The 13,168-nt window shown below is 42.1% G+C and overlaps 1 protein-coding gene across 1 annotated transcript in view; it reads left to right on the forward strand.

Annotated features, from left to right (window-relative positions):
* Window positions 1-358: 358 nt before the first annotated feature.
* LOC140351477 (E3 ubiquitin-protein ligase NEURL1-like) overlaps window positions 359-13,168 on the forward strand; it is a 46,851-nt gene continuing 34,041 nt past the window's right edge. Inside the window, exons 1-2 of the mRNA XM_072437326.1 lie at window positions 359-635; window positions 12,726-12,964. Of these exons, the coding sequence (XP_072293427.1) occupies window positions 602-635; window positions 12,726-12,964 (273 nt within the window). The 5' untranslated portion in view covers window positions 359-601. The remainder of the gene's footprint in view (window positions 636-12,725; window positions 12,965-13,168) is intronic.

The raw sequence follows: 13,168 nt of genomic DNA on the forward strand, positions 1-13,168 counted from the left end.
ACGACATTTTCATCCAAGTACTAACCTAATCAATAACTAAATCTGAATAATAGATTATTGCACCATATACAAAAGACTAAACGGGACTAAAACAGGACCAGATCAACATCAGGATTAAACTGGGCTAAACCAGGCCTAAACACAATATAGACTGTTGGACCTATACTATTATTATATATTATTATATATACTATTATTCTATGAATCCCCTGCGTTGCTCTGTCTCAGTGTCACTCGTGGCATATGCATGTACCATAATAAAGGTGATGGATCCACGTCACGCTGTGGACAGCGCGTTTGTCCGTGACGGTGATGACCACATCGGCCCCGCCCCCCTCCCACCTTTTATGCTAATTCCAGCGTGGTGCGTGCGCGGAGCGGAGCGAGCTCGCGCCACACCGTGTCTGCGCGCTGCTGCCGCCTTCTTTTTCTTATTTTCTGTTTCCAAACGATTGTAAACGGACTCAACATTTTTTTTATTTCATCTTTTTCATTTTAGCGCTCAGCGGAGACGCAATATACGGATGATGCGCGCGCTCTCGTGAAACCAGCGGGTGCACCGGTAGTTTACACGGGAGGAAAACGCATCTTACCGGGAGCCATGGGAGGTCAGATCACCAGGAATACATTTTACGGTAAGTCAGAACCGTAATGTATCGCACCGTGTTGTGCTGATGGAGGATTGTGAGGATAATGCGCGTTGTGGATGCAGCCCGCGTGCGCTCAGCCGCGTGGGAGACGTGGGTGTCCTGCGCGCACCACGCATTCTCCCTCACTCAAGTCTCACTATGTTTTCGAAGTCACGACCTGTTGGATAAAGGTGTATTCTCTTCATGGAACATCTGTACATTGTGCTGGTGCAGGCCCCATTGCAATAATCTTCTATGTCATATTGAACAAACATAATAAAGCCATTGGCAAAGATGTGATATTTGCACAGGGACCAGAACTTTTAAACTTGTTTTTTTATAGATTGCTTTTTGATCAATAAAACAGGAGCATGGTGTGAAAATTAAATACAGAATATATGTTTCTTACTTGGATGGACCATTTTTAATCAGTATGTTTCTTCAACTCAGAAAAATGTTTGTTAATATTACACTGCTAATATTTCAATAGCTTCTATGGGTAAGAACTATTTTGATACCTCAATGATAATTACAAAACACAATATTTCTAGACAATAGTAATGTGATGTAATATTCCACACTAAATAATAGTACTTTCTATATGTAATCATGTGGTCTTATACTATATTTCTGACAACGCTCAACTGCCGAAAACTGTTCTGGAGAAGACCGATCTTGTCCTGTTGATGGGGTCTTTTTAGTATGGAAACTTGTTCAAATGAGTCTTGTTTTGGAACTTTTTTTTTTGTATGGAGTAGGATCTCATTTTGGATACATTTGACAGCTCTTATCTGTTACATCCTGCCTGTCAACAGTGAATAGACTATAACTAAAGTTAACGTATCTGCATGTTGACAACTTAATTTAGACGTACTCGAAAGTGTGTATTGCTACTTTAAAATATATCTCTCAAGTACAAAAATTGCAAGGTACATTGAAGCAAAGGTCTGGGAGCCATGAGAGATTTTATTTAAAGATTAGATTGTTGCTTTTGTCCATGATCTGGTTGTATATTAGGCAACCTTTGAGAATTGATGGAAATCCTTAAATTTAGTCTTCTTTTAGGCATTCTTATGTGTAGAAACTTTGTATTTTAACAATGAATGCTCTTTTAGAAGTTCAAATGTCCAATGCCTTCTTCAGAATATGAATGAACACACTACACCCTTCATGTTTTTTAATAGTACCTGTAATATTTATACTGTAGCCATCATTAACCTTGTCCCAGCTTGACATATTGGAATGACCCACCCGTGTTTAGTGCAATCCTGGATTCAGCTTTGGGAATTCCTGGCCCCGTCAAGAGCTCAGCCAGTCTACGGAACTGTAAATATATCTTATCCCGATCATGTCCCACGGTCCAGAGCCAGGCTTTGTGGGCTTCTCTGTGGATAAGGCATTCCTGCATGAACACATCACAGGTTACAATGGGGAAGGGAAGACTTAGAGTGGACTTAGGGTATTGTGGGATTGGTTGACTATAAAGTTTCTCTTTTGTTTCTTTCTCAACAAATAATTTGCTTCAATATGGAGGGATCCCCGTGGAATGGCAGACTTTGGGAAACAAAGCTAATAGTTTAACTGACCACAAAGGACAAGCAGTTGTTTTAGTCCATGTCAAGGTTGCTAGAAAGCACCTCCTAAGCCAATCTTTTTTATTACTAAAGTACTTTGATTATATGGATTAGAGATCCTTTGTATACAATGGCTTGGGTTCATGCGATGTCATGGCATTCTGTGTTAATAACTGTCTTAATTGTAAACAGACAGTTTTCAGTTGGGCTGGAGGGCAAGCGAGCATCCTACAGTATATAATTTGCTTGTATTTGTTCTGGTTTATGTCCTAGGGTTACTGGGTCTATTCTCTGGGTTAGCTGTCAGAAGAAAACATTCTTATTTAGTGATGGCATTATTCAAACTCACAAGCATCCTTATTGTTGTTTGTTAAAAAGATCAGATAAATAGTGCATATTTGTGGACCCAATATCGTATTATTAGTCTGATATTATGACATGATTTTACTGTGATTTTTTTTTGTTTTTGTTTATTACATGTTACTACACAATACCTTTTAATCAATAGTGGTTATGCAGACAACATCATGACATTTGTCATTTTGACCGTGCGTGGCAAAACTGTGTGAGTGTCAATGGTGAGTAATCAAATCTGCTGCTGTAAGAGCTAAAACACATCTAAAATGTGAAAGAGCGGCTGCAGCCTGATCACAAATACACTCTTCTTAATATTTAGTTGTAATGTCACTAACATTTCTAACTTGATTGTGAAAAAGACTTGATACTCAATACCAAATTTCATACTACAATGAGAATTTCAATATTGTTTAAACTGAAATACACACAACATAATAGTAGTTTAATTAAACTTTTAATGTTACCATATGGTTGAATGCTAATTCGAAATATAAAGCAGATCAAAGACTATTCTAAAACTATAGATGGAAGGTCCTACTATTTATAAAATATATATACCCTCTCAAAAGAATATCTAGTTTCTATACAAGTTTTTGTATCAAACAGTAGCTGAGTATACATTTTTGACAACACTATTTAGTTAAACAATGAGAGTACTGCAGGCTTTTTAGCTTTCTGTACATAATAAGCCGTTTCTGAGGGAACACATTTTTGTGGGTCAAGGGAAAGTCTCCTTTATCTCCCCCTACCCTTTACCAAGCTTGCACTGCATTATCAAAGCAACATCGCCGAGGATCTTTGTATGGCAAAATGGAAACTGTAATTAAATTTGAGCAAAACAATATTTCCATGGTAGAGGTATAGACATTTAAGTAATATCGGGAATGTTGTTACGAAGACATACACTATTCAAATTTTGCATATTGTTTATTGTAAAACATGCATTCAAAAATAAAGCATTCTGTGCCTAAAACATGCTAAAGAATGCTATCACAGGCAGGCGACGCTAACCAGATCATCACTATGTTATGTTTGTCATTGGCCGGTAGTTGCAGCCAAGTCTTTACTAGTGCACTGAGTGTAACGCACGGCTCCTGAGGCTGCTGCTGTGACGTCAGTTTGGTACCTGGATCTCCACAAGAGGACTCTGGTCAGTGTTAGCTCGGGCCTCACTGGCAGACCGCGCGCCTTTATAAACACAGAGTGACAGTCAATGCGTTAGCTACAATGGTGTATACAATGGTGCGTGTTTGCAGTGCATTTTAGGAAAAGGAGAGACGTGGATTATTGGCATGCAGTAGTTGGATGTTGCAATGCTTTTTAATAGGCACAACCTTCTTTGCAGCAGACGACATATCGCTCACTTTCCTAATTCAATATGCATTATATAACATTATAAGCACTTTTCACTGTAAAGCTAACACCAACTAGCATGTGCACATATGTCTTTGCGTTTTGCCGCGTCACTTCCTAATTAGACTAATTTCTCTGTGAATATGAGTTTGAGTGTAATAAAACACATTTTTAAAGCTTAAAAAACAGAGAATACGACGTGTTCCCTGGGCGGTGGTTCTACTGCCCACTGACATCTTCTTCTACAGTATGTCAAACGCTTGCGCTTCCTGCTAGAGTGCCCCCCGGTGGCTGTTTGACAGTAAAAATCTATACATTTGATGCACCCTGCGGCCCATATAACAGTTTCTCCCCACGGTGCAAAGCTTAAAGTCAGCTTAAAGTCAGAAAAATACGGTAGATAGTTGAATTTACATGTCTGTACTGTACTGTACTGTTATATATTTAAAAAATGGGTACAGTCCCTTTAAGAAAGACGTGTGCTAGTAGATTTCCACCCTGAACCCTACGTCACAATGGGTTTATTGGTTTATTTAGGAAGCTGAACATGTAGTGATACAAATGTAATTGTGAACTCATCCTTTTGACAATATATTATTTTTGTGAGTGACAGACAGACAGAAGGAACCAATCCTAGTGAAGTATGGACTCTGACAACAAGCAGTTGATTTTAATTATCAAGTAGAGGCAACATAGTAAATGAAGATGAATCGTGATAAAATCTAAATTGTGATAATGGCTCAGAGAAAATTGCGATGGCTTATTGTCCACCTCTAGTGAGCAGATTGAAAAATAGTTTTTCGTTCAAAATTCAAAACCAGGTTACAAGACACAAGCCATGAAATGTTAACTGTATTTCTCTTTTTAAGTTATCTGTGTGTTTAATTCTGAACACAAACACAAATGAGAGAATATCCCACCATTACACTGTTCTTTTTTCAGATAAGATTTCACAGTTGAGAAATTCCTTGTAATTCCTGTTATTGCATCTTGCACAATAAAAGGACAAACATTATTCTCAGTTATAATACAATATCGAATGATGTAGCACAACCCCAGTTTCCTTAGATGACCTCAGCTTCTATATAAAAGCCCTTAGAGGTGCTTTTTTTCAGACAAACAGGAAGCTCAGTCCTGGTCTATCACTGCTGTGGACAATACAGGGCTGTAGTGTCTTCCTGAAGACCTCACATCTCATCTGACATCATAGCCGTTGTATTGAGAGGAGTTGTTATGACTTCATTATAGACCACTGTTGTCCAGGCAGTACAATAACACATTGTTCTCCTGCGACATAATCAAGAAGAGAGCTTAACAAAAAACACAGCCGGTACAGAACACTTGGCTGGAGCTGAGGATGATTCGATTCTTTGGAAACAGCACTAGAAGTAAATGGAGTGAAAAGGCTGACAAATTAAACACAGATTTGTATCAATATGGGCATGATATTGAAAACTTTCTCAACAGGAAAATAGAAAATAGCGGTACACTCGAAAGCACCCTCCCCTCACAGATCCCAGGTCCCAGTGTAAGAGGCCTGTCGGTAGAATTTCTGTTATCAGGACTACTTGCTGTTTCAAATTACTATTTTATTAGCACTGTGGGACCTTTTGTGTGGAGTTTGTAAGTTCTTCTAGGATCTGGGTGGTTTTCACTGACTATTTGGGTTTACTTAATCGACCAAAAACATAGCCAGTAGACAAACTCCCCCATGCAGCTAAGGTAGTCCTGATCAAGCCTAGCTCAAGATCTGCACATGGGTCCTCCACTACTCCACACAGTGGCATTGAAGGATGGGTCACTTTCACTAGCTTCAATTAAGTGTAACTACACCAGTTCAGGACCCTTTCATATCCATATTATGTTTTACAGAGTGGATCGGGCTAGGTCTGTCACCTACTATATGTACATACTATATGTGTTTTGTTGCACTTGTGACAGCTTTTTCTGAGCAAAGGCTGAGCCACGGCTGCCACAGCAACGGCAGAACAAGACAGAACAAGGCAAGGCACCAGTGAACCACAATTTATGCCACGATCAAAGAGCCGACCGATACCGAGCTGGAGCTTCTGACACAACCCTTTGGACCTAAAGCAGGACATTCACTGGTTATGTCTGTCATTATCTGAATAAAATATAATAAATAGTAGAGTGAGAGGATAGAGGAGCGAGAGGACAGAGAGGAGCGAGAGGACAGAGAGGAGCGAGTAGAGTGAGAGGATGGAGGAGCGTGAGGATAGAGAGGAGGGAGAGGAGCGAGAGGACAGAGAGGAGTGAGAGGACAGAGAGGAGCGAGAGGACAGAGAGGAGCGAGTAGAGTGAGAGGATGGAGGAGCGTGAGGATAGAGAGGAGGGAGAGGAGCGAGAGGACAGAGAGGAGCGAGAGGACAGAGAGGAGCGAGAGGACAGAGAGGAGCGAGAGGAGCGTGAGGATAGAGAGGAGGGAGAGGAGCGAGAGGACAGAGAGGAGCGAGAGGACAGAGAGGAGCGAGAGGACAGAGAGGATGGAGGAGCGTGAGGATAGAGAGGAGGGAGAGGAGCGAGAGGACAGAGAGGAGCGAGAGGACAGAGAGGAGCGAGAGGACAGAGAGGATGGAGGAGCGTGAGGATAGAGAGGAGGGAGAGGAGCGAGAGGACAGAGAGGAGCGAGAGGACAGAGAGGAGCGAGAGGACAGAGAGGAGCGAGAGGACAGAGAGGAGCGAGAGGACAGAGAGGATGGAGGAGCGTGAGGATAGAGAGGAGGGAGAGGAGCGAGAGGACAGAGAGGAGCGAGAGGACAGAGAGGAGCGAGAGGACAGAGAGGAGCGAGAGGACAGAGAGGAGCGAGAGGACAGAGAGGAGCGAGAGGACAGAGAGGATGGAGGAGCGTGAGGATAGAGAGGAGGGAGAGGAGCGAGAGGACAGAGAGGAGCGAGAGGACAGAGAGGAGCGAGAGGACAGAGAGGAGCGAGAGGACAGAGAGGAGCGAGAGGAGCAAGTAGAGTTAGAGGATGGAGGAGCGTGAGGATAGAGGAGTGAGAGGATAGAGAGGAGCGAGTAAAGTGAGAGGATGGAGGAGCGAGAGAATAGAGAGGAGCGAGAGGATAGAGAGGAGTGAGAGGATAAAGAAGAGCGAGTAGAGCGAGAGGAGTGAGGGGATAGAAAGGATAGAGAGGAGCGCACGCTCAGAGAGACAGAAATGCCTTGTATTTAGAGTGTTTAGTGTGTACGGTATAAAAACAGTATTTGTGAGATATCAAACACTATCATATATTTGCATCAACATTTGGTTATTGTTTTCTATCTGGATCACCTCAGAACATAAGACTGTAGCAAAGAGACTGGTGCTGAGGAGGTAAATGACCACTGTTTGCACTGGGCCGACAGCTCTAATTGATTTCTTCTCAGGGGAATCAACTCCAAAGCCACCCTGTCCCCCCTGTCCTGACCGGAGTGGACCTCAGCTGTCAGCTGTCAGCTGTGTGGTGTGGATTTAGATTCCTCAAGATGCTCACAAATACTGGCTTATAGATTTCTATCAATTGTAGAAATATTAGAAAGAAAAGCAAAAAAACAGCTAAATTAACAGCATTATTATATTAGTTTAGAAAATAAATAATTAAAATCGATTTGTGGATTTTTGTTATCTAACATTGAGATAAAAAGCACTATTTGCTATACTTTGCAAATAGTTAGAAAATATACAGCATACACTTTAAACTTTCAGTATCTATGTTCTTGTCATCATTTGTTGCTCCGTCCAAACTGAACTTCATGTTTAAATGATGCTTCCTCAGTGGAGGATCTTGCATAAAACCTCAGCCATGTCCTTATTTGAACTCCTTCACGGTAACTTGGGCGTTCTTTACCTTGCATCGGTGCAACTGCTGAGAGCTCAGGGCATGGAACTCTAAACAAGAGGTGTGATCATGCCAACATATGAGGTGGAGTGAAGCAAACTGAGGGCGTGGTCTGGTGCATTCTGTGAATGACCAGAATCATAATTAATAAACGTCCTACCCTAGTGCACTGAAAAACATGACATGGGTAACATGCCTGAGTCGTATTACTATCCCCATAAGGACAAGATAATAAGATAAGATAAGTCTTTATTTGTCACACAATGGGGAAATTCCACTGTTGCAACACAAAGTAGGTACAAAAGTAAAAAATAAAAAACTTATAAAAACACCTTCATGGGCATAAATAACACAAATTATAGAATAATGAACATAGTTCAATACAGTCCCTGTGCCTTGAATAGCACACAAAGAGGAGGGATATGTATATATATATGTATGTTATGTTCAAATGATTTTTTTAAATTTTAAAAACGAAAAAGGATTTATTTATTTTTGATTTATTTGTTTTCATGTTGATTAACCAAAACAAATCAGTGATACTATTTTGTTCAATTTGATCCCAAAATTGAAAAACAAAGCGTGGTTTGTGTTCTGAGGGGCACCTGGTGTTCCGAGGGGCACCAGGTGCTCCGAGGCCGAGGGGCACCTGGTGCTCCGAGGGGCACCTGGTGTTCCGAGGGGCACCAGGTGTTCCGAGGGGCACCTGGTGTTCCGAGGGGCACCTGGTGTTCCGAGGGGCACCTGGTGTTCCGAGGGGCACCAGGTGCTCCGAGGGGCACCTGGTGCTCCGAGGGGGACCAGGTGTTCCGAGGGGCACCTGGTGTTCCGAGGGGCACCTGGTGTTCCGAGGGGCACCAGGTGCTCCGAGGGGCACCTGGTGTTCCGAGGGGCACCAGGTGTTCCGAGGGGAATCAGGTGTTCCGAGGGGCACCAGGTGTTCAGAGGGGCACCTGGTGTTCCGAGGGGCACCAGGTGCTCCGAGGGGGACCAGGTGTTCCGAGGGGAATCAGGTGTTCCGAGGGGCACCTGGTGTTCCGAGGGGCACCTGGTGTTCCGAGGGGCACCTGGTGTTCCGAGGGGCACCAGGTGTTCCGAGGGGCACCTGGTGTTCCGAGGGGCACCAGGTGTTCCGAGGGGAATCAGGTGTTCCGAGGGGCACCAGGTGCTCCGAGGGGCATCAGGTGTTCCGAGGGGCACCACCAGCCTGAACAGGCAGTTTGGATTGAATGACAGAATAGGCTATTTGTGAGGCAGCTGCACTGTTTCTTTTACAGTGTTCTTGCTGGGCTGAGGTTGAAGGATGGCGGTGGGACAAACTGTGCGGGCGCTCGCGAAAAGTATTTAAAACCTTTTCTACAAGGCCACTCGCTCGCACGGTTGAGCGCCGTGGGCGGTGTGAGTGAAAAGTACTACTTTAAGATCTTAATACCTGGTGGTATCTTTTGAGCATGGCGGTGACCAGCCGAAGCATGGCGACCCGCCAAAACCCCTCAGCGAGAACACTGTTTTACAATCAAACACATATAGCATATATAGTAGGACTACTTTATCTTTAGTTGTCATTTAGGACTTGAGTGACGTTGCCTCTCTCTCTCTCCAAAATGAGTTGGAGATGTGCATGTGCAGATCCACTGCACAAGTTTAAATGACACAGACAGATAAGGGGCTCAGCTGGGAGCAGTTTAAACTCAACATTCGTATTCTTTGATTCACAAAGAGCAAAACTGTCGCCAGAAGATGAAAATCTGAATCATTTTCAACTAAAAACAGTGAAAAAGAACGAATGAAATAGACATGTGATGCATCGAGCTGGCGCGGCTCCGTGGAGCTGTGTGCCCAAAGCCAAAGCGGTTAAACTTCTTATAAATGTCTCTCTAAATCATGTTTTTATAAATGCAATAGAAAGCATCAATCTTTTGCAGCCTGCAGTGTATTTTAGTGCCTCGACCTGTTTTGCAGAAGAGCAGGAGAAGGGCTTTGGGTGATGCTAGAACAGGGGCGGAGCAAGGAAATTTAAGGACTGTGGGGGGAGGGGAATGTAATTTTATTACATCTAAAATGCACCAGAAAACAGGAAATGATACAATCCCCAGATCCCCTAAGGATTGTGATTCAAGTAATATATGTATTTTTTAAAAGTTCAAAGGGGATTGGGGGTATGGGGGCACCACTGAGCATTTCTACTTAGGGCACCCAAATAGCTAGAAGCAAATACCATACAAATGTTCTTTCTCGCCGTTTGACTTTGAGGCTCACGTCTTCCTTTGCCTGTATCAGAGGCATGACTCCAAACATCTGCTTTTGAATGCCACAGTTAAATGTCATTGGTTCAAACGCTATGACCATATATGTACTTGTACCATCCCACTCCAGCCTCCAGCGGCCTAGTCCAGCCTCTTTACGCCAGTGTTACAGTCGTGTAGGTAGCACAACCTGGAACCGCCCCCTGGCCAAGGGGACCGTTAACGCGAAGTTCGGGGGCAAAATACAGCACTATTTTACTGTTTCAACTTTTTAGTTGAAACGTTTGTAAGTTTAGTGATAATTTGTTTCAACCCTACTTTTCATGCATGGAGTATCGGGCTTGTTTACACTGCAGGAGAGAAACATATCCTTCTCATCCATGAATCATCAGATGTCTGGCTCTAAATGAATAAAAACATCATGTGAGGAGCGTCTCCAAACCACCAGCAGCGGGAGACACGGACCATTTGAGTCCAATGGGGACTTCCCTGGAGACTTTACCCAAGATTCCACCAGTAAATCTGTCAGCATTCACACCGATGCTGGCAGACGTGATGTGCAGGGAGATTTATCAGGGCTGGGTTCTTAAAAGTAGGACGAACCAATTCCCCATGTTCTGAGAGGAGAAAGTATAAACCTGTGGTGATTAGCGTGACTCACAGTTTTTTTTCTGTGGCTAATCTTTTCCACTTCTTTCATTTCCAGTCCCACTTTGCGGCAGTAAAATAATATTTTGAATAGTGTGATAGTTTTGAATGGCACAAGTTCAGTTAGTAAAAATTGCCCACTAACCGAAAGATATGTGGCTATGACGTCCATTGTGATCTTGGGCGTCATTGGTAGTTTAAGACCCAAAATATTATTCTTCCTTTGCATAATGCGTCTAACTTTATCCAAACCTATCGTATTTCATAAAGAGACGTGACAATGCGTCGTAGGGCTGCAGAAAAGTTAAATAAATGACATCTTACAGTAAACAGGAAGTTGTTTCCGGTTTACTCTCGCTTTGGCCACATCTCACGCATCACAAACTTATGTCTCTGATGGTCAGTGGCTGCAGAAGTAGATCATCATTACCAACGCAAAAGTGCGATTCCTGAATCCTGAATCGTGCATGAATCATTTGTTTTAAACTTTTTTGGCAATATTTCTATTTAAATCTGTATGTGCCTTCATTCTCACATGTATTCCTGTTATGCAGAAGTCAGACGTAACACAAGCCATTTCAAAACTGCTTTTTGGCGAGAATAACCATTAGTAAAATAAGGGCCATTTGACTAACTTTTCACAGCTGCATTTTCCTTTCATCTGCATGACTTGAGTGGGCCTGTGTGGCCTTCAAGTGCAGTGCATTCTGGATCTTTGAAATCAATTTATCTTGGCTCAGACCTGCTCTTTTGATGGCAGGTGCATGCGTACACTTTCTAGTTCATTTGGTGAAACGTGGAACGCTAAAATAGTATAGTATATTTAATTAAAAACACACATTTTCTCAATTTTAAAGTTAAAAAACAAACCCAAAAAAACAGGACAAGACCAGAGAGAACAAAATAAGTAAACGTAAAATTAGAAAATTAAGAGGGCATCCATAGAAAAGTAAATTAAAAATACAAAAGTCAAAGTTAGTCCAGGGTCGGTCAGGGTCCATTTTCCATTGGTCAGTTATAATGTCGGTCCAGTCCTTAATCGTCAGTGTATTTTTCTGTGATGACCTTTTCCTGCTGATAGAATGTATCCATTTATTGTGTCTATGGCGGGGGTTTTGAGGTAAAAAGCGGTCATTGTGCACATTTGAGAGAGGACTGAGATATGAACTACAACTGCTAATACAGATCATTATAATACAGATAACAATACAATAATGTCATCAGACCTTTCTATTGTATGCATTTATTTATTATGTATTATTATATAATATATTTGACTTTGTCTTTTCTCATCCTAATTCTCTCATGTCTGATTCTGTGCCTCAACAGCCTCTAAACAAGTTATCAGTTGTAAAAATGTCCAACTGGGTCATTTTCTTAGTAAACAGGGAGACAATGTCCAAATAAACCCTGTGTTTTACTGCGGGCGCCTTTATTTAATGACACGTAGAGCCAAGCACGCCTTTAGAGCATTTAAAGGTTTATAGTTTCCTCGTTCATGGCTCCATCACCATTTAATAAATAGTGACAAAAGATAAAATCCACCCGTGTCAGAATAAAGCAGCTTTAAAGTGCAATTTAACAGGGAACCCATAAAAAAGAGAACTTTTCTCATTGGATTTTCCCTGGATTAGGAAATAAAATGAATATGACACCCCAGTAGGTTTAACATTTTACTTCCTGGTTGTAAATGATCACATCACCCAGTGACCATGTTGAACACCAAGCCAAAACTTCTCCATGTCACAGAAGTTATTGTTTGAGAAATAGAAATATATAAACGTTAATGTCTCTTTAGAGCGATGTCATCAATATGTTTGCTCTACTTCCTGTCATTTTCAACAGCTTTTTAAAAACATTTCATTATAAACTTCTATTTGATTGGTGTAAAACTGACATTTACGTTAAGTATTAATCCACCTAATAAAGTCTAAATTCGAAAACGATAAAACCCCGTCATACACAGCCCTTTAAGCCTCTTTGGAGCTGTTTACGTCCTGTATCTGCGACTGCAACTGTATCCAACAATTCTATTATTTTTTCATCATCCCTAATCCCCAGTTCTGATTTGCACATAGATTCAATGAACGGCCCGTTTCCCTCGACGACGCACCGATGCCATCACAAGCCCAAACGCTGCCCGCCCCTCCAGCCCTGCGGCCTGTCGTCTTTCCCCCTGCTGTTCCACCCCAGCACCAAAGGCTGCCAGATCCTCATGGACCTGTCCCAGAGGACCGTGAAGAGACAGGGAAGCTTCTGCAACGCCATCACCTTCAGCAACAGACCCATCGCTGTGTACGAGCAGGTCCGACTCAAGGTAAAAACACAACGCACCGAACACTTGAGACATAAAACATTAGATATTTAGTTCAATCGAAATGTTTTGTTGTTGGGACCAGGTCTGCTAATTAGCTCTGAGCTAATGTTTTTGTTTGTTCTATTACTGTTAAAAAGACAAAAGCGTCAATCGAATAAAACATTTAATTAATCAATAATTATTAGATTTGTTTTGCCCTTTTTA

This window comes from Eucyclogobius newberryi, unplaced genomic scaffold, assembly GCF_026437365.1.
Source record: "Eucyclogobius newberryi isolate DKJ021-1_F unplaced genomic scaffold, fEucNew1.0.hap1 SCAF_8, whole genome shotgun sequence".
Lineage (NCBI taxonomy): Eukaryota > Metazoa > Chordata > Actinopteri > Gobiiformes > Gobiidae > Eucyclogobius > Eucyclogobius newberryi.